Raw genomic sequence first — 19,172 nt, 5'->3', positions numbered from 1 at the left:
CCTCAGCGGTTCGGAAGTTTTTGTGACACTCCCCAGAGAATGTGCAGCACATTCCTAGCAATCCATGTCAAACTCGCAACTCATACAAATCTCCAGCAGGGGTGCAAATGCATGGTTCTATCAGCTGCAAATCTTTAGTGCATGTGGAGTCGGGTATTGTGGCCGACTGTCATTTGCTCGTCAAATACTCCCATCTCTAAACTGCATATGGACTGTGAGATCTGGAAATGAGAAGTGAGAGCACCTTGGGGTTCATTTCCTTCCTTTCCTTGTACCTTCCTGCTGTGCTACATCTGTGGTTCAAACCAGGGCCTGCAAGGCGACCCTTTTCCGTGGCTGCAGCTTTTAGGGAGCTTGACTGATAGTTTTTAGGATCCTCTGTGCAGGGGGATGCCTTAAACTATTCTGTGCATGGCTCAAAGGGTGCTAAAGTCAGAGTGGGGGAAACATAGGCAAGTTGAGCCATCTCTGAGAAAGGAGATTTAACCGTTACGTGTTAAGGTGCTTTTACCTGGACACTGTCTACACTCTGCTTTCATTTGAGACCAAAGTAAGCCTGGAAATGACAGTAGATACAGGAGAGAAGATGGAGAGATGGAGTCAACCAGGAGCCATTTCCTAGAGGAAGAGGCCCTGGCAGTGTACAAAAGCATGACCTTTGTTATTCAAGGCAGCAGAGTCCTGACCTAGGGGTAGAAAGGCATGGGTGGAGGGGATTGCCAGGGAGCTGTCGAAGGAAGATCTGAAAAGCTAAAATTAAAGCTTAAGAAAGGCCTTTATAAATGAAGTTAAAAGGCAGCCAGTTGCTCCTGCCTTCTGACGGTATCATCTGTCAAGGAATGGAAAAATGGTTCTAAGAATCCTTATTGTTTTCTAAATAAGCAGCGGGTTCACTTAGGAGATAATAAACTTCCAAAGGGACCAGCAGTCAGTGTCAGTCAAAGGGCAGTCCTGGCTGGTTTCTTTTGCAAAGTGGTCAGAAAGAATGGTTCTGCAAAGTTTGAGGTTTAAAACCTTACCATACCTGAAGTGCCTGTGGGTATGGAGTATGTCTTCGGTACATTTGTAAAATGAGGAGAGTGACTTGGAAAGGGAATAGTTCATCAATATTTTTTCCTGGAATGGAATGACTGGCAAACTGAGGTAGCCATTGGTCATGACCTTGACTTTCCCGAAGGTCTTGGTTGGTTTCTGCAGGAGTTATTGTCAGTGCTGTGCTACTCTTAGGTGGGCATGCAACCGCAACTGGTGCCACCAGTTTGAAATTAGACCTAGAAGGTAATTAATGGTGGGTGGGTCCTAAGGGGTTTGCGTTGAGCCCTCTGTTTGCTTCATCAGGAAGCTCAATGTTAACTTGGATGTCAGCTGTTACAGCTGGGAAAATTGTGATTTGTACCTTAGTGAAAACAGTTGTGTCCAGAACGATCTTCGGGGTGAGAGCTGGGATGCACAGCTCAGTGGTAGTGTATATTTAGCGTGCAAGCGGTCCCTGTCTGTCCCCAGAACCAAACAAACACAAATCTTTTTTTTTTTTAAGATAGAGGAAAAATATATATGATAAAGAAAAATGGCTATATGCTAAAATACCAGGGAAAGAGGTCCCCAATTGAGCCCATCGGACTACAGGAGTTCTGTAGAGATCATAATGCAAAATCCAAAAGGCAAACAAACAGGAGAACAGAAGTCATGATTCTGAGGTACAAAACTGGGAAGGCACCATCCCAGGTTGTCTTCCCATGGTGGCCTCACATGGCTCTCGCTCAGTACCGTAGCCAGATCTGGCTTGGCTCAGAGCTGTGGCTAGCAGAGCTGGGGCTTCCGATTGGGGACCACTGGGCCTTTGTGGCATAAAAGAACCAAGGATTCATTTCCTGTCTGGGTTTGGGGAAGGCAGACATATTTCTCAGGCAGTTATTGAACACACATCTGCAGGAGTTTGTGGTGTAACCAGAAAGTCCTTACAATCCGGCTGCTCTAGTCCATTGTAAGTGTAGTGGGGTGGACTTGGACTTCTCCGGGGCCGATCGAGTTCTCTGAGGGAACAGTGTCAGCAGCCATGGAGATAGTTTCCCTTGCTGCCTCTTCCAGCTTCAGTTCAAGCAACATCCGAGCATCTTCTACACACTTCTACTGAATCTTTAACCTGGAGCCAGGGAAATGAGTTTTATGGATGGGTCCACCACTGAACTCCTTCAAGCCATGAACTGAAGGTCTCACGAGAGCCTCCCTCTGTGACCTTCATCAGGTGCAGGCTGCCACTCTGGACAGGGTTAGAGGTGCTTGTTGTCAGTTGCTAGGCAACGAGTGCTCATCCCACAAGTGTCACAGATCATGCATGGCAGGTGATGACGCTCCAGTAAGACCTGGGATTTGGGTTCTCTTGCTTCCGGGACACTCACCTGGGCTATACTAAATCTGAAGCCAAATGCAGTGTTGGGTGAGGTGTTGCCTTCATTACAAGGGTGCAGCATTGGATTTTTCAAGTAAGTCTAAGTGTTTCTATTGTCTTTAAAACGAGGATAATGTCCAGTTATTAAAAAAAATTACAAAATACAAATGCCCATGTTAATTTAGCTAGTCCCAGACATCATTACATTCGACACAACATAGAAAAGCCAAAGTCTCCAGTTATAAGCACAAGACCGAGGAAGGTTGTAGATCACCCACTCTTGCCACTAATTCATTTTCGCCTTCAGACATCCCCCCTTCCCCTCGTGACCTTTGTTTTTACATCGTGCAAGACTTGTCTGTGGGGCCCTGGGAAGGTGCAGCAGGCCCGACGGTAGGGTTTGTTTTTGGAAGAACAGCAGGCTTTGGCCTAAGGGCTGGGGGCTTCAGCTGGACGCCCATCCTGGGTGCCACCATAGGCTTGAAAGTACTCATTGTATCGCTGGAGGAGCTGGTGCTCCGGCGAATCTGAGGCTCTGAGCCCCTGAGGGCGACGTTGTGCAGCGGGCTGAGCGATTCTGTGGAAGTCGCAGGGGTGGGCGAGTTCTTCACTTGCTCCAAGGTGTCTAGCACGACGTCCGGGGTGTGCTTTACCGTGCTCTGCCTCTCTAGTTCACGGAGTTCATTCAAAGCAGTGTTCATGGTCTCTTCAATATCCTGGTGGAGAAAATTAAGAGAGAAAAGGAGAGACTGGTGATCACAGACGCAAAGAAGAGAGTGTGAATATCTGAACTTTATGGTCTGTCCACAGGGTACGTACACTGCCACTTTGTGCATCTGGGTCGACTCTAAATGATATGGTGACTTAGAAGCAAAGCACAAGGAGTCCCAGATCAGACAACTGTCATTCTGAGGTACTAGGCCACCTACTGAGGTCTCCATGTCTTATGTGCGATTGATCAGAATTCTTTCATCTTTGTGTGCGTGTGCATGTGTGCTTGCACCTGTGCAGGCCTGAGGTCAACCTCGGGTGTGGCACTTCAGGGGTTACCCCTTCTGGTTTGAAATAAGAGTGTCTTGCTGGCCTGGAACTCACTGTCTAAGTGAGTTTAAGAGAGACTGACTGGCTGGCAGACCCTAGGGATCTGCCCGTCTCTGCTTCCCCAGAGCTGGGTTGACAAGTGCACACTACCACACCCTGATTTTGAACCTTTGTTCAAAATAGAACACATATCCTCACGGTTTTGCATCAAGAGCTTTACCACCTGAGCCCTGTCCCCAGCCCCTCTTGACATATATACCACAGTGAAAAGCCCATCCACAAGTACTGGAATCTAAGTATTAAAATGTAAAACGTTTAGTCAGAATGTACTACCGGTGTGTGTAATGACCAGGTTAGGTTACGATGTACATCCATTGCCTGGAGTGCTCATTACTTCTTTGTGCTGGGAGCATCCAAATCATTTTCTAATTAATAATATTTAAATATTTAATATTAAACATTGTAGCATGTAGTTTTTTTTTTTTTTTTTTTTTTGGGTTTTTCGAGACAGGGTTTCTCTGTGTAGCCCTGGCTGTCCTGGAACTCACTCTGTAGACCTCAGAAATTCACCTGCCTCTGCCTCCCAAGTGCTGGGATTAAAGGCATGCACCACCACACCCAGCTGTAGCATGTAGTTTTAACGACACATTACCCCTTTAGCCCAGGAGCTGCAACCAGCTACCAGCCCCTCCCGACTTCCTTTTGTTCCTCCCAGCTTAGCTCCAGGATCAGAGCTGTACCAGCACTGACCTGGCTTCTCTTTCCTACCTGTCTTTTCTCCTGGAGGGGTCTCATTACCAACCCACTCCTAAGACCCTTGAATCTTCACATAAAACACACACACACTGCTCCATTACCTTTAGAACTTGCCTCTAGGCACTGTTCCTGGGTGCAGATACCTCCTGCCTGGAAATTTGTGCCCTTATCAATTTATTATCTCTATCTCTCCTTCTGCCCTAAGCTTAATGGCTTGCATCAGCTAGCGCTCCCTCCAACATCCTTGGCCCCCTGCCCATTATGGCTGCAGGCCCCAGCTGCCCCGAGACCTTACATGACTGCTGCTTTCTTTTCGTCCCAAAGTGTGGCAGAAAAAGCCCCTTTCTCCTTCCCTGCATCTCCTTTTCCTCTTGGGACCTAGAAGTCCCACCTGTGTCTTCCTTCCAGTAACTGGCCCCTGGCCTTCTTCATTGACAAGTCAAGAAACAATTGGGCAACAGACCCTCCCCTTAGAAAGCATTATCAATTACGGAACACTAGAAGCTACTTTCCTGACTGACCCATACTTCCTGTACTCAACTGTCCTCTCTCCAAACCAGCCCCATCCCTCCTGGCCTCTATGCTACCTATGGACTCTATATTTTCCCATGATCTCTCAGAATGAGGTCATTGTTTCCTTCTCTTTACTGGGCGCAGTCCACCACCCCCTACTACTCCCCAAGTGCCTCTTACATGGTAGGGCTAGTCGTGATGAGCTGCTTGCTGGCCTTTGGAGAAGGTTTCCATTTCTCATTGTGAGACGTGGCTTTGTCGGGATGTCTCTTTTTTCCCCCCTTTTCAATGTTTGAAATATGGTATTCTAGATGGTTCTTCTGAGAAATCTGCACTAGTTTTTAAGGATCCCTCATATGGGATTTGACTTTATTCTCTTAATGCTTTTACTATCCTTCTTCTTTCTTTCTGTCTGTCTGTCTGTCTGTCTATGACCCTTGATTGGAGTGCTCATTGGAGAAGACATCTTGGGATTGAGTCTAATCAGGGAACTTTGAACTTCACAGACTTTGACTTGGCAGAGCAGCAGAGACACAGAAAAGGAGATAGATGATTGTGTGGTCACTGGGCATAGAGAAAACACTCTACTGAGGGTTCAGTTCTAAGGTGGAGAGAGCTTAGGTCATCTGCAGTGGCAATGGGGACTTCCCAGGTTAACTTACCTTCCCCACGAGAAAGTCATCTCAGCTCTGAATCCATTAGGAGAGGGAGACAGGATATGTACTAAGTTTTTATGCCAACCTGAAAAGGCTAGAGTAATTTTGAAAGGAGCAGCATCATGATGTTGAGAAAATACCTCTGCTGGATGGGCCTGTGGGCAAGCAAACCTGTCTTGCATTTTTTTAATCACTAACTGAAGGAGGAAGGCCCAGTCCATTTCGAGTGGTACCAACCCTAGGGTGGTCCTGGGTGGTATAGGAGAGCAGGTTGAGCAAGCCATGAGGAGCGAGTCAGAGAGCAGCACTCCTCCATGGCCTCTACATTGGATCCTGTCTCATTTGAGCTCTCCCGTTGACATCCCTGCATGCTAGACTACGGCCAGGACAGACTAACCCTTCCCTCTGCAGGTTGCTTTTGGTTATGGTGTTTATCACAGCAGTAGAAAGAGTAAGACAGAGTAGAAGAGACAGGGGCCTTGCTCTCCTCCTTGTGGTGCAGTCTTGGCTTTAGAGTTAAAAATCGTTACTGCTCCCACAACTTCCACGGGGAGCAAGTCAGCACTCTTTCTGGCTTCCTTAGTCATTCAGGTTGGATGGATGTTTCTTAGTCTTTATTATGGCTCCTCTCGTTTTGTGGGGTAGGGGTAGAGACCAGCAATGGGTAACTCTATTTTGCCTTCTTTCTCGTATTATGAAGAACATGAGGATCAAAATGGAGGTACATTTGCCATGCTTATATACGTACGTGGAAAGCTGTAAAGGAAGGGATCTTATGTGTGTGTGCTTGACTGACTGAAAAAAAAAAACAAAATTATGCATAATAAACCTGCCAGATGTACAGCCTTGACAAAGGCCACTGCACTTTTACACAGAAGACGCTGTAAGGACATCTATGCAGCATGGACAGCTGTCTAGCAACTGTCTGTCTGACCTTGGATGGATGCATGCCAGCCTTGTCATTTATTAATCCTGGCAGGGAAGGGTTATTCTTTCATGACAGTGCATTTCTCTTCATTTCACCTTGGAAATGTTTCTGTGTCTCCACGTCCTTCAATTCTCTCCTGGTTTACTACAGGGACACATCCCCAAGCAATGCTCTGCCATTCCCCGAGATACACCGCCAGTCTTAGAAGAGTGTCCCTGGTTGTCATTTAGGGTGACAGCATAAAAACATGACATACTTTTTGCACGGCGTTTCATTCTCTGGGGCTACCATTTAGAGAATCACCCTTTGGCTGGAACACTGTGAGCAAGGGCTGGGTGGTCTGTTCTTCTGAGAAAAATCACAGTGCTAGTAGTGTTTCATCAAGTATGAAATTAATACTGCTATGCCAATGAGCACTTCTAACCACTGAATTCATGGAAGTTCTATGTGTGGGCACAGAAGTATTTTACTTTGTCTTTTGCACAGTCATCAACTACCATTCGTATGAACAAGTCATAGTGTTCTGTAACACACCAGGGAAACTACAGTTCATAATTATAGTTGATCAAGAGCCAGACACAAAGAGGGAAATATCCAAGGAAGCTATAGAGCTCACTGACAACTTCGAACTGCACACAAATACCAAAGTATTATATTGCGTCTTATAATACGTTAAGTCCTTATATCAATGAAAACTGAAATGATTTAATTTTAAAAGTATTGATTTTCTTATATTTATCACTTATGTTATCAAATTAAATATTAATCCAGTTCAGATGTAAAGGGAGAACTATAGAAAGTTATTTCAAAGGGCAAAGTAAGCACCATTGAAGGGTAAAGACAATGCATTCTCTCTCATTCTCTCTCTCTCTCTCTCTCTCTCTCTCTCTCTCTCTCTCTCTCTCTCTCTCTCTCAAACACACACACACACACACACACACACACACACACACANACACACACACACACACACACACACACACACACACACACACACACACACACACAAATTGAGACCATTCAGAAAACTGAAAGGAATCTTGGCAAATGCTACCGTGTGCTCCCCCTTGAGGATGCTGTGCTGTTTGGAATAAGACAGTAACAGACATATAAACATTGTACTATACACACAAGGTATGTGAATTGGTCAGATTCACAGAAACAGAAGACGGTGCTCGCCAGGGAGAAAGTGTCCCTGTGTAAAGTTCTAGAGAGTTATTTAATAAGGATGGAATTATTCTTTACTGAATTACCTAGACTTAAAAATGCTTAAGACAGAACAACTTAGGACTTTTCTTTAAACGAGGAGTTCATAACAGGCAGTGTTGAGATGGGGTGCAGCACTTGCCCTGTTCTAATGGAAATACTTTTTCTCCTCATTCCCAGGACCCCTTCTGTGCACCTGGACCATAATCCCTCCTCCCCCCACAGTGTGATTGCCTCCCCCCTACCCCCCCACAGTGTGACTGCCTCCTCCCCCCACGGTGTGACTGCCAGAAAAGCCTATCACATATCGCAGGTCCTGGTATGCTCAGTGCTCACAAGCTTTTGCTAAATGAAGAGGGCAAAGCCATGATATTAAATCGCAGTATCCAATAAAGAATAAACTGAAGCATGCCGTGATGTTCCCCTGTAGACAGGACAGGCTCCCATTCAGCCCACTGCAGGGATCCCACTGATTTGTTTAACAAAAGAACAAGCATGCTTTTGCATCATCACTGACATGCTCGTTTGTTCCCGTGGGAATCTTCGAAGGCTGGAGATGGAAGGATGGATAAAAGACAGAGCTGGAAGCCATTTTTGAGGGTGAAGACCACTTTTCAAGCAATTAATTGCATATGTAATTTCCTTTATTGATAAACAAAAACCAAGTATTTGCCCCAGACATATGGTAAAGACTTCTGTTTACCTGTTGACTTTTGTTTTTTATGAATTATGATAAAAGGATTTCCTGGTTCTGGCAGCAAAAGAGTTAAACAACTTATTCTGTATCTTTTTACCCTCAAGCTCCTGTTTCTAAACTCAGTCAGATTTCATCTGCTTCTTACAGCAATGATGCTAGGGGCTTCTCAAAGCATGACCCTCAGCTATCGGCAAATGGAACTGGTTCTACATAGGTCTCAAAGGGCCTTGCATATCCCTTTAAATAGATTGAAAGGTCAAAAGTCTTTCTTGCTGAGAAATTGCCCTGTACTTAAAATTCATTTAATTGTTTATAAATGCATGAAACTATTCAAGTAGTCTAATTTACCGTCCAGAATTCTTCACCATCAGGACACTAAAACAGTTTGGGACTGGGTCAACTAAGGATTCCTGTTTTGTTTGTGTGTGTGTGTGTGTGTGTGTGTGTGTGTGTGTGTGTTTCAGAAGTTTCTCACCCCTTTTCCTCTTCCTTATTTAGGGAGTTTTAAAGCTTCAGAAACAGCAGAGACTCCTCGTGTCCAGTGCCAAATCTATCCACTTACTGCTATTCGCTACAAAGACATGCTCTGAACCAGGGGAGAGTGGGCAGACTCATTCATCCTGGCATGCTTGTGTCGTGTCAATTCTGATCATTAGCGATAAACTACAGAGGGCCTCTATGCAGTCTGTGCTGGGAAGACACTGCATTCAAGAGGTACATGGGATCCAGCATTACTGTCCTCTAAATAGCTAACCATTATTGATTACCATTTATTGACTAATCTACCAGTCGCTAATTCAGAAAGTGTCACCTTTGCTTTCTGCTGCTTGGCCTTGTTTCTGGGCTCTCCATTCTGCTCTAACCATTGGTCTGTTGTGCGAGCTGCAGGACGTATTAGGCTGTTAGCAGGTCCTTCCCATTCCTTTTCAATATTTTCCTGGCTATTCACCAATGATGGACGTGGATGTACTGGTGTACTGGCTGGTTCTGTGTGTCAACTTGACACAAGCTGGAGTTATCACAGAGAAAGGAGCCTCCCTTGAGGAAATGCTTCCACAAAATCCTACTGTAAGGCATTTTCTCAATTAGTGATCAAGGGTGGGAGGGCCCATTGTGGGTGGTGCCATCCCTGGGCTGGTAGTCTTGGTTCTATGAGAGCAAGCTGAGCAAGCCAGGGGAAGCAAGCCAGTAAGTAACATCCCTCCATGGCCTCTGTATCAGCTCCTGCTCCCTGACCTACTTGAGTTCCAGTCCTGACTTCCTTTGTTGATGAACAGCAGTGTGGAAGTGTAAGCTGAATGAACCCCAGCTTGCTTCTTGGTCACGATGTTTGTGCTGGAATAGAAACCCTGACTAAGACACCTAGATCCCACCTCTCAGCTCTTTAAATCAATATGAATCTAATATGCTGGGCGTCTTCCAGTAACAAACGGATCATGGCAAGTGATTCACGGCCAAGCTTTAGACCGTGAGCATGTTTCCTTTAGTAATTTCTATATTTTGATATCATTTCCAGATTTTAAGTTTTCATATTGCCTTCACACCCCACTCGAGTACTTAGAATACAAGATTCAGTTAACAGCACTATACCTGAGCAATTGTCTCGGGGTCTAGTGGCTTGTGGTCATTGAAGCCTGTGTATTGCCCTGATGACGTGGACCTCCGGATAGGAGGGCTGTCGATCTTCTTGAGGGAGTCGTGCCGGCTGATGTTGGTCAGGCTGCCGTGGCCTGGCCGGCGCCGCCTCTCAGGACTGTCATTATTAAGGCCACGGTTTTGCAACAGGCCCCTGGGGTGACTGGCTAGGTTTGGGGATCCCAGATCAATTGAGGAGTTAGACAGAGTATGCGGGGGATGCAGGGGACAATGGCCATCGCTGGTCCTGCCGGGACGTCTCCCCGGAGGGGGTGGCTCTCCTCTCTTTCTTTGTCTAGACAGTCAAGAAGAAAGAGAAAACAGAAGAGGTTTTGACACTGGATGATACTTTAAGGTTGGGCACTTTGATCCTTCCTCACAGCCCCCTGAGGAGGGGGGGTCAGGAGCTAACGGTCAAAGGCCACTCACCTGGCTAAATAGCTGTCAGAATGGCGGTCAGTCGGGGAGTTCATGTCCTTGGACGAGGACTTGTCTTCAGTGACTGGCCCACTGCTGGCTTCGCTGTCGGCTTTTTGGCTCAGTGTGTCTGAAAATGTATCGTCCCTGGAACAATGGGAAGCAAGAGGGAGGGAGACTTTTATTCATGTGGCTGACCTTGATTTGTAGGTTTGTTAGCTGTGTGTGTCTGCGTGGGGGCATGTGCATATGAGTGCAGAGGCTATCTAGGGAGGCCAGAAGAGAGCATCCTCCCCCTACCCCCCACCCTGGAGCTGAGGTACACGTGCTTGTGAGCCACCAAACGTGGGTATTGGGAATGGAACTCAAGTCCTCTGCAAAAAGCTGCATGTGTTTTTAACCCTGCGTCTCTCTCCAGCATCCTAGAGTAGATTTTCATGCTAAGCATAATGTAATTTTGTTGCCAGGAGGTTGAAAATTTCAGGCATACAAAAGAGTTAACTCTATAACAAATTGCACCAGCTAGGTGTGGTGGTGCACACCTTTAATCCCAGCACTTGGAGGCAGAGGCAGGTGGATCTCTGTGAGTTTGAGCCCAGCCTGGTCTACACAGTGAATTCCAGGACAAAGCTCACAGTGAAACAACAATATGAACTAACCAGTACCCCCAGAGCTCAAGTCTCTAGCTGCATATGTAGCAGAAGATGACCTAATCGGCCATCATTGGAAAGAGAGGCCCCTTGGTCTTTCAAACTTTATATGCCCCAGCACAGGGGAATGCCAGGGCCAAGAAGTGGGAGTGGGTAGGTAGGGGAGCAGGGGGAGAGTATAGGGAACTTTTGGGATAGCATTTGAAATGTAAATAAAGAAAATATCTAATAAAAATATAAGATAATTACAAAAAAAGAAAACATGAAAAAAAAAAAAGAAAAAGAAAACAAGAAAAAACCCACTAAACCAAGTGGCAACTGTGATTAGGTCAATATTTTCCTTCTGTGTCTAGAATGAATAAGAATGTGTGTGTATATATATGGAGTTCTTACGTTAAGGATAACGGGCCTCTCTGTTTAGTGGTTTACATATGCATACCTTCACGTCTACATATATACTACATATTTCTTCAGTTGTCATATACACACTTTATTATTTCTAAAGCTATGTAAAAATATTTCTATTCACTTTATATGGTGTATTTTCTTTTTCCCTGGAAAGCTACTTGAAGTTGGTAACAAACTGTGAAATAGTATTCTCAGAAGTCAGGGACTCTGCTGTGTCTATTGTTTCGAAAGCTCTGCCTTACACTTACGCCATCATTGTCTCAAATCCTTACATAGTTCTGAACTTTTAGAGCTTTCTCATTGGGGAAACAGACACTAATGAACACCCTTGGACTGTGGCTCTGTATTCTCCCTCTTGGGAGCTGTGGATTGAAACAGCTGGCCATCGGGAGACAAACTGGCTACTCTGGGAATCATCCTTTCCATAGAACACTCCAAGCCATTTTCTGCAGAGGTTATTGTTCTGAGACACCGTCAAAGGTGTCATCCATTAGCTCTTCTCGCTCCAACTTAGGAAATGGACACTGGCTGTTTCAGAACTGCCAGCGACCATCCTGCGTAGTAGAACCCTGAACTTTTGTTTCCTTTTTAAAACGAGACAGGGTCTCATTTATCCCAGGCAGGTCTTGTATTTGCCGTGTAGCCATGGATGGCCTTGAACTCCTAAGCCTCAAGCTTCTATGTCCTGAATGCTAGGATTACAGGCAGGCAGCACCACCCTGGGCTATGTGGCATAAGCTGCAGATGGAGTTCATGACTTTGTGACCGCTGGGCAAGCAGCTAACCAGTTCCATCTTGCTTTCTCTGGGTCCATCTCCTAATGCATTGCCAATTGGATAGTAGACTTTCAAGGACAAGAGACATCTTCCATGTAAAGTGATTTAATTATTTAGCATTAAAGTCACCAGGAAGGTAGAAAATTCTGCTCAGTGCACTTTGGTCTTTTTTTTTAATCTGGGGGCTAGTGGGCTGTAGCTCAGCAACGGAACACATGCTTAGCTTATGCAAGACCCAGGGGTTGAATTCCTTGCCCCCCATTCCTGTAACCCCCCCCCAACCCTTCAATAGCTGGAATTCTCTGGCAGCTGAGATGTTTGGCCCACTCACATGTCTTGCACGACTATGTACTGATGAGGCACAAGGCCATCGATCCCATTGTGTCTGCCTTCCCACCAGTCCTCAGAGGCTCGGTGATACAGCAGCAGGGATGCACCCTTCTTGAAGGACAGCTCTCTAGCTGACCGCCCGACGTAGTCAAACTTGGCTATGGCTTCAATGGGCTCACATTCTACAGGGAAAAGACAGAAAATGTCAGGAAGGCGCGAAGTGTTCTCTGGAAGCCAACATCAGGCTTTAGAAACAGGCTGAATAGGACAATGAGTGAGCCATCAAACAGGAGGCATAAGAGGCGGTCAGGGGAGGGGAGGGGGGATACTTCTAGTTGTCATTTGTTTTCTAGGCAAAAGAAAAATTGAGCATTAGATCTTAATTTCCTCAGCCTCTTATTGGAGATACAATGACAGTAAAATAAAAAGATTTTGACTCTGCAATATGACATATAGAACCTCTCCTTGGCTGTAATATCCGCCCCATAGTTGTTTCAATCTTCTTTTGACATTGATGGAGTGTGGTTGCAACACGTTAGTGGCATTTATAGCAGGAAAAAACCCCACAATTTCAGCAAGTATGCTTTATTAGCTTTAAAAAATATATAAAATCATCCTAATAGATGCCATTTGATACATTTAGTCTCCTTGTGGGCTTTTTTTTTTCCAATTTTTTTTCATATGGAATCTCAACATTATCATTAAAATTCAAGAAAACTTTGTTTTGCTTCATAAAATTTAATTATGAGACATTCATAGGTTAGACCACCCTCTACTCAGTGTAAAAGATTAGATTCAAAAACTATTTTCTGGGGATCAAGAGATAATTGATGGGAGAGTCTGTGATCAAGTAAACACAGCATCAGAACTCAAAAGATTGCAGACTATAATCCCATTCATACAGCATCTTAGGTGCTTTGTGATTTAACCTACTGCAGAAGTGTCCCCCATTTGAGGTCTTCATCTGCCTCTCCTACCAGCCCCTTACTCTTGTCCCTGCTGTTCAGTAGTGAGTGTACATCTAATGAAAAATGTGAGGAGTACGTGCTTATAGAAACATCTGCACAGCAAACCATGCCTCATTTGCTTACAGAAACATCTGCACAGTGAATGATATACCTCATTTGCTCCAACCTGGGTGTGTGAAAATATTCTAGAATATGCAGGCAACCTGTTGGAGGAAAGCCTGCCCGTCTCTCAACAGTTCAGGAAATTGCTTTCTATTTCTCTTGATAACCAATCTACTCATTTGAAAGAGTTCATTCTTCCCAGCGTTCACTGCAGCACCTGCTATACTTATGGATAATAACGAGGTGAGAGGTTTTGGTAAAGAAAGCTAGGCTTCTTTCTCGCTTGGTAAATTAGAAATTCTCTGAGACACGTAAAGTAGAAGCAAGAAAATGAACAAACTCAGAAACCTTTCTGTGAAGGTCTTGTGTAAACTTCAGCAAATCACCATGAGACAAGGAAAAAGCCTGCGTCTGTTCTATGGTAGGCAGTGTTTGAAGAAATACTATGTAACAGTGTTTGAGGAAATACTATGTAACAGTGCCTAGCCACGCCCCTAGGCAGTGTTTGAGGAAATAATTATGTAACAGTGCCCAGCTATGCCACCAGAACCTGACTGGAAAAGGGTACAAGACTTTTGTAAGTCTTTTAGCCACTGGATAAAACTTTTAGATCATATGTAATGCTTTGGTTGACAGTGAAACGTTCCCCCATGGCTCAGGATTTGAATGGATGGTCTGCAGCTGGGTGGCACTGTTTTGGACATCACAGACCTTTTTGGATGTGGGGCTTTCCTGGCAGTTTAGACCTGAGGGGACAGGGCTAGGGAGTTATAGGTAGGCCAGGTTCCTGCCAAATTCTCTGTTCCCTGAACAGGATGACCAGCTACTTATCACTCGCGCTGTCACAATGTCATGCCCACCATGAGGGACTTCGGGAAATGAATTATGAGTCAAAACAAACATCTCCTTCCTCTGCTGCTGCTTTTAGCACTTCTGCCAGAGGGATGAGAAAATCAAATAGCATACCGCCCCACCTCACATTTATCACAGCAAGGTGAGTGTAGCAGTGAATATTTATAGAAGAGAGGATAGAACTTTCATTTACATAGAATGGCCCTTTGTTCTACATTGCCAGAGAAAGAACCTATCCTGCTTGACCTGAGATGACGAGATACCAAGATCTGCACTCCAGTTTCCCCCAGAGGATAGAAACAAATACACTCGTGAAGACCTGCTCATTTATTAAAAGCAACGTCATGACACAGGATTTATGAACCCTGTGTCAACACTTCCTTATATTTATATTTTTAATTTAAAAATGAAAAGCTAGTAGAGAGGGCGTGATATGTAATCTATGCGTAATGTGTGAAGGAGAAAGGGTCAGAGGTTCTTTGCTGCTCTCAGTACCTGCCAGGTTATCTTGAGGCCATCCAGAACAACAATACATTGTATTTAAATAATTGCAGAATCTCGACCTGGTGACAGTTACAAGTTTTTATCATTGCCTTTTCCCATAACAAGCACCAGGGTTATCAGATTCACCAGACCTACTGAACTGTGGGGCAGGTGATACAAAGATGAGCGCGTGCATCAGACGACCATTTTAGTGGTAATGCTAGTATATCAACAAGTAATTTTCAGCAATTCCATTATTTTGACCTCTTCGTACTCTTCTGGGAGCCATTTCACAGTCAAGTGTCAATCAATAAGCTATTTACAGACATCTCGATCTGTGCAGTGCATCGCAAATCAATCTCAGGGCATGGGGCGCCACGACTCTTTCATACCGAGAGTCTTATGGTCCTTTGGGGTCCTGCAGAGGCTTTTTAGAATGTTGCTACTGCTGACATCAATACCAATCATAGCAAGGGTGTAACACGATTACTTAGTGCTTCTGCATGACTTTGCTAAGTGTGCCTCAGCACAGGGACATGGTCTCAGCAGAGTGGCTGCCTGGTGTTAGCAAGTTCTAAGCTCACAGTCTTATACTTTTAGTATTATGTAATAGTGTGGTGAGCACTTTATCATCCCTAATATGCTTCCTTCTAGATTCATCATCTACTGCCCTTGAAGTGGTTAGTTTTGTACTGTGACTGCCTGTCCTGAAAACAGGGTTTGGTCTCTGTAGTGATGTCATGATGGAGCGAAGAAAGCACAGCATCTGACAGTGGAAACTGCAGCCGGCGTTCCAGTGGATGTGGCTACAGAACTCTGAAGGCTGGTTGTGGTAAGAGCGTGTCCTTAGAGGGCATCGCTTTTCATGGCAGCAAAAAGCGGTGGCCGTGACCAAACAAAAATGAGATCTACAGTGTTGAGTGTTCAACCAAGATTCTCTCCTGTAGTCGAAAGGTAGAGATTTGACAGATGAAGTGATGTTGGAATTTGTATGTGGGGAGAGAGAAATGGTTGGGTTTTACCTAACCTGGAGAAAGTAAAGGAATACTCAGAAGTCAGCAGAGGAGGAAAAAAAATAGGGATGAGCCAGGGAGAGAAACAGACCCAGGACAAGAAAAGGATGCTGTCAGAGGAGCTCGAGACTAGGGTCTGCTTGGCCTGAGCAACCTGAACATGCTCCTTTCTTTCCCAAAAGCTGCACTTTTTTAGTGTTCAAAGAACTTCAGTGCAGCATCCTTGGACCCCACTGTCTTCTGTATCTTGTCACAGGCTGTTCCCATCTCCCTCACCATATAGCTCTGCCCTACCATCCTAAGGAAATATCTGTCTTCAGACTCTGGTACAAACTTAGGCTGGTCTCAGAGTTTGCACCTGAATCGCCCAATGCCAGGCTATGTGGAAACCTTTAAGCTAAACACTGCACACTGTCCTCCAGGCAGCTATGCCCCAGGGAGAAACAAATGAGAAGGCTCTTCAAGAGGCTAGAGTTCTAAGACACACATCAAAAATTTATGTGCGTGCTGGAGAAAGAGACCCTGTGAGTGAGAGACTGGGAGAAGGTGTTAAGAGTTATCAGACACACAGCACGAAAGGTCAGATATGTGAGTAAAGACCAAAGAACTTAAAAAGAAAAAAAAGACCAAGCAGCAGATATGTTAAGTGTGCCAGGTAAAACTTTCAATGGATTGAAGGAGAATTTACATGCAACTAGAGACATTCTAATAGAAAACTTACAGTAGATATTAAAGAAGAGGGACTGGGCATGGTGTTGTATGGTGATAATCCCAGCACCCTGGGCAGAGGTCAGGGACAGTGATCTTATAGTCAGCTAGTACTACACAGCAAGACTCTGTCTTAACAAAACAAAACACCAGGCTGTGGTGGTGCACACCTTTAATCCCAGCACTTGGGAGGCAGAGGCAGGCAGATTTCTGAGTTCGAGGCCAGCCTGGTCTACAGAGTGAGTTCCAGGACAGCCAGGGCTATACCTGTCTTGAAAAACCAAAAAAATAAAAAAAGAAAAAAAAAAAAGAAAAAGAAAAGAAAAGAAAGAAAGAAAAAAACACCAAGAAACCCAAAGGCTGGCGGTAGAGCCCTTTTCTAGCGTGCAGAAGGTCATGGGCTCAATTCTCATCAGCACAGGAGAAGTGCTAACAACTGGTGCTAAACACTGAACTTTGAAAGTTAGAAAAAGCCCAGCAGTGGTGGCCACGTCTTTAATCCCACCACAGGTGAGGCAGAGGCAGGCAGATCTCTGAATTTAAGGCCAGCCTGGTCTATGGAGTGAGTTCCAGGACAGCCAAGGCTGTATAGAGAAATCCTGCCTTGAAAAAAGGAAAAGAAAAAGAAAAAGAAATGGTCTCTTAAAAGAAAGTATCAAAGTGAGTTTGGAGATACTAAATAATTGGGGATCTTCTATATTTATATATAAATCTTTATATATCTTATATATTTATAGCTGAGCTATAAATAGTTTAGAGCAGTGGCTCTTGTTATATCAACATGTGTGAAACAGGAATAAAATGTAGCTTTTCTCTCAGCAGGGTTTAAAGGTTAAAAAAATTAAGTAATTGAAAAAGAGAGTCTGAAATGCAAGAGAATAGAAAAGGACCAAAAGAGACACAAAGGGCAAAGTGCAAGGCTGTCCCATATGAAGACGGCACCATAGGCCAGTGGCAAGGACAAGACACGGGAGGAGACTTTCCACACAGAAGGCAGGCACATAACTCTGAAAGGACAGCAGATGCCAGGACAGGTGTGACATGTAACCACGTGGAAGAAAGTAAGTGACCCCACCCCCCACCCCACCCCATAATGAGAATAAGAAATAAGAAAGCCCAAGTGCTGAAGGATTAGAAAGGGGACCCAGAACCACAGCGCACATGGCGAACGACTGGTGTCACGACCACCCAGGACATGCAAATCCAAACTGCCGTGAGAGCCCACTCTGTGCTTCCTGACGGACCATAAATGTCAGGGTCTAGAGAAGCAGGAGTCGTGTGCACATCGTCATGTTGGAGACCTACAATGGAGTAGAGGTGTCCTAACATTTAAAATAGATGATGTGGTCTAGAATTCAGATGCTGACCCAAAAGAACTGAAATCGGAGTCACCGTCCTAGGGATGGTCCCTATAGCACCAGTCACAAGGGAATATGTGGGAGTGCGTCCCAGAGAAGTCGGATAGGCCCAGAGAGTGGGGCATACCCAGGCAACAGAGTGCCGTCTGGACTTTTAAAAAGGAGGACATGCTCCAACAAGGACGGATGGGTGGACCTGAAGTAAGCTAGATCGCATGGCTCTGCTTATGTTGAGAGCCTAAAATAGTCAATTTCATTGAGTCAAAGGGACAAAGGTGTCCCAGGGCTGGAAGGACTGGGCGTTACCGGTTGGTAGGAATATGGTTTCAGTCAGACAAGATGGACATGCTGTAGAGACCTGGTGTGTAGAGCCAGACCTGCAGTCATAAGAACGTGTCTGAAGGTGGGTGAGGAGGGAAGTGGGTGAGGAGGGAAGTGGGTGAGGAGGGCAGTGGGTGAGGAGGGCAGTGGGTGAGGAGGGCAGTGGGTGAGGAGGGCAGTGGGTGAGGAGGGCAGTGGGTGAGGAGGGCAGTGGGTGAGGAGGGAAGGCTGTTGAGTGTTGAGTGTAGGGAAGGAAAGGACACAGGAGAGGTACCTTCCTTCTCTCAGGAAAAAAGTTGACCAAGAGAGGGGGAAAAAATGACAGAAAGATGGATAAACTTGCTTGCTTTAAAATGAGCACAGGAAAAGATGAGCCTTAGAGCAGAGAGGGCAGTTTTTAAAGCGCATATACCCAGTTCTTAGATATAACATGAGAGAAGATGAATAGCAAACTGAAACACACTAAATCAAACAAAAGAAGTCTGGGAACTCTACTGTTCAGAAAAAAACAAAAGCAACGGACATAGCACCAGCCCGGGACTCACCGTCCTCACTGGTGTGGGGCTCTGTGCCAGCGTCTTGGTCCACCTCCTCCAATGTGCCATGCTCACTGTAGGGGCTGTCGCTGTTGGGTGGAAACAGAAATGTATATGAAACCAAAGAGTGTTATTTTCTAAGGGAATAATTCTCATAGCAAAGAGACGCCCACAAGACATCTACTGCAAAAACATCGCTGGGCATCTGGATGCTGCAGCTCCACTAATTATCTGGCTCTGAGGCTGTGCATATGGACACACATGTATGTGTATGATGGTCACTCTAACAGCATCAATTTTGGGGTGCTCGAGAATAACTTAAGAGATCAGCCTCTGCCCCTTGGTCTTGCAAACTTTATATGACCCAGCACAAGGCAAGGCCTGGGCCAAGTAGTGGGAGTGGGTGGGTAGGGGAGCAGAGGTGGGGGG

The 19,172-nt window shown here is 45.2% G+C and overlaps 1 protein-coding gene across 2 annotated transcripts in view; it reads right to left on the bottom strand.

The window, feature by feature from the left end:
- Positions 1-900: 900 nt before the first annotated feature.
- Positions 901-19,172, bottom strand: part of Srgap1 (SLIT-ROBO Rho GTPase activating protein 1) — a 268,720-nt gene continuing 250,448 nt past the window's right edge. For both annotated transcript variants that reach the window (XM_021204901.2, XM_021204903.2), the window contains exons 18-22: positions 18,753-18,832; positions 12,404-12,584; positions 10,251-10,385; positions 9,777-10,116; positions 901-3,105 (exon numbers count right to left, since the gene is read on the bottom strand). In XM_021204901.2, coding sequence (XP_021060560.1) covers positions 2,728-3,105; positions 9,777-10,116; positions 10,251-10,385; positions 12,404-12,584; positions 18,753-18,832 — 1,114 coding nt within the window. In that variant the 3' untranslated portion in view covers positions 901-2,727. The remainder of the gene's footprint in view (positions 3,106-9,776; positions 10,117-10,250; positions 10,386-12,403; positions 12,585-18,752; positions 18,833-19,172) is intronic.

This window comes from Mus pahari, chromosome 9 (assembly GCF_900095145.1).
Source record: "Mus pahari chromosome 9, PAHARI_EIJ_v1.1, whole genome shotgun sequence".
In the NCBI taxonomy this organism is placed as follows: Eukaryota; Metazoa; Chordata; class Mammalia; order Rodentia; family Muridae; genus Mus; species Mus pahari.
Note: the sequence above shows the minus strand (reverse complement) of the source record. Positions and strands in the feature narration are given on the sequence as shown.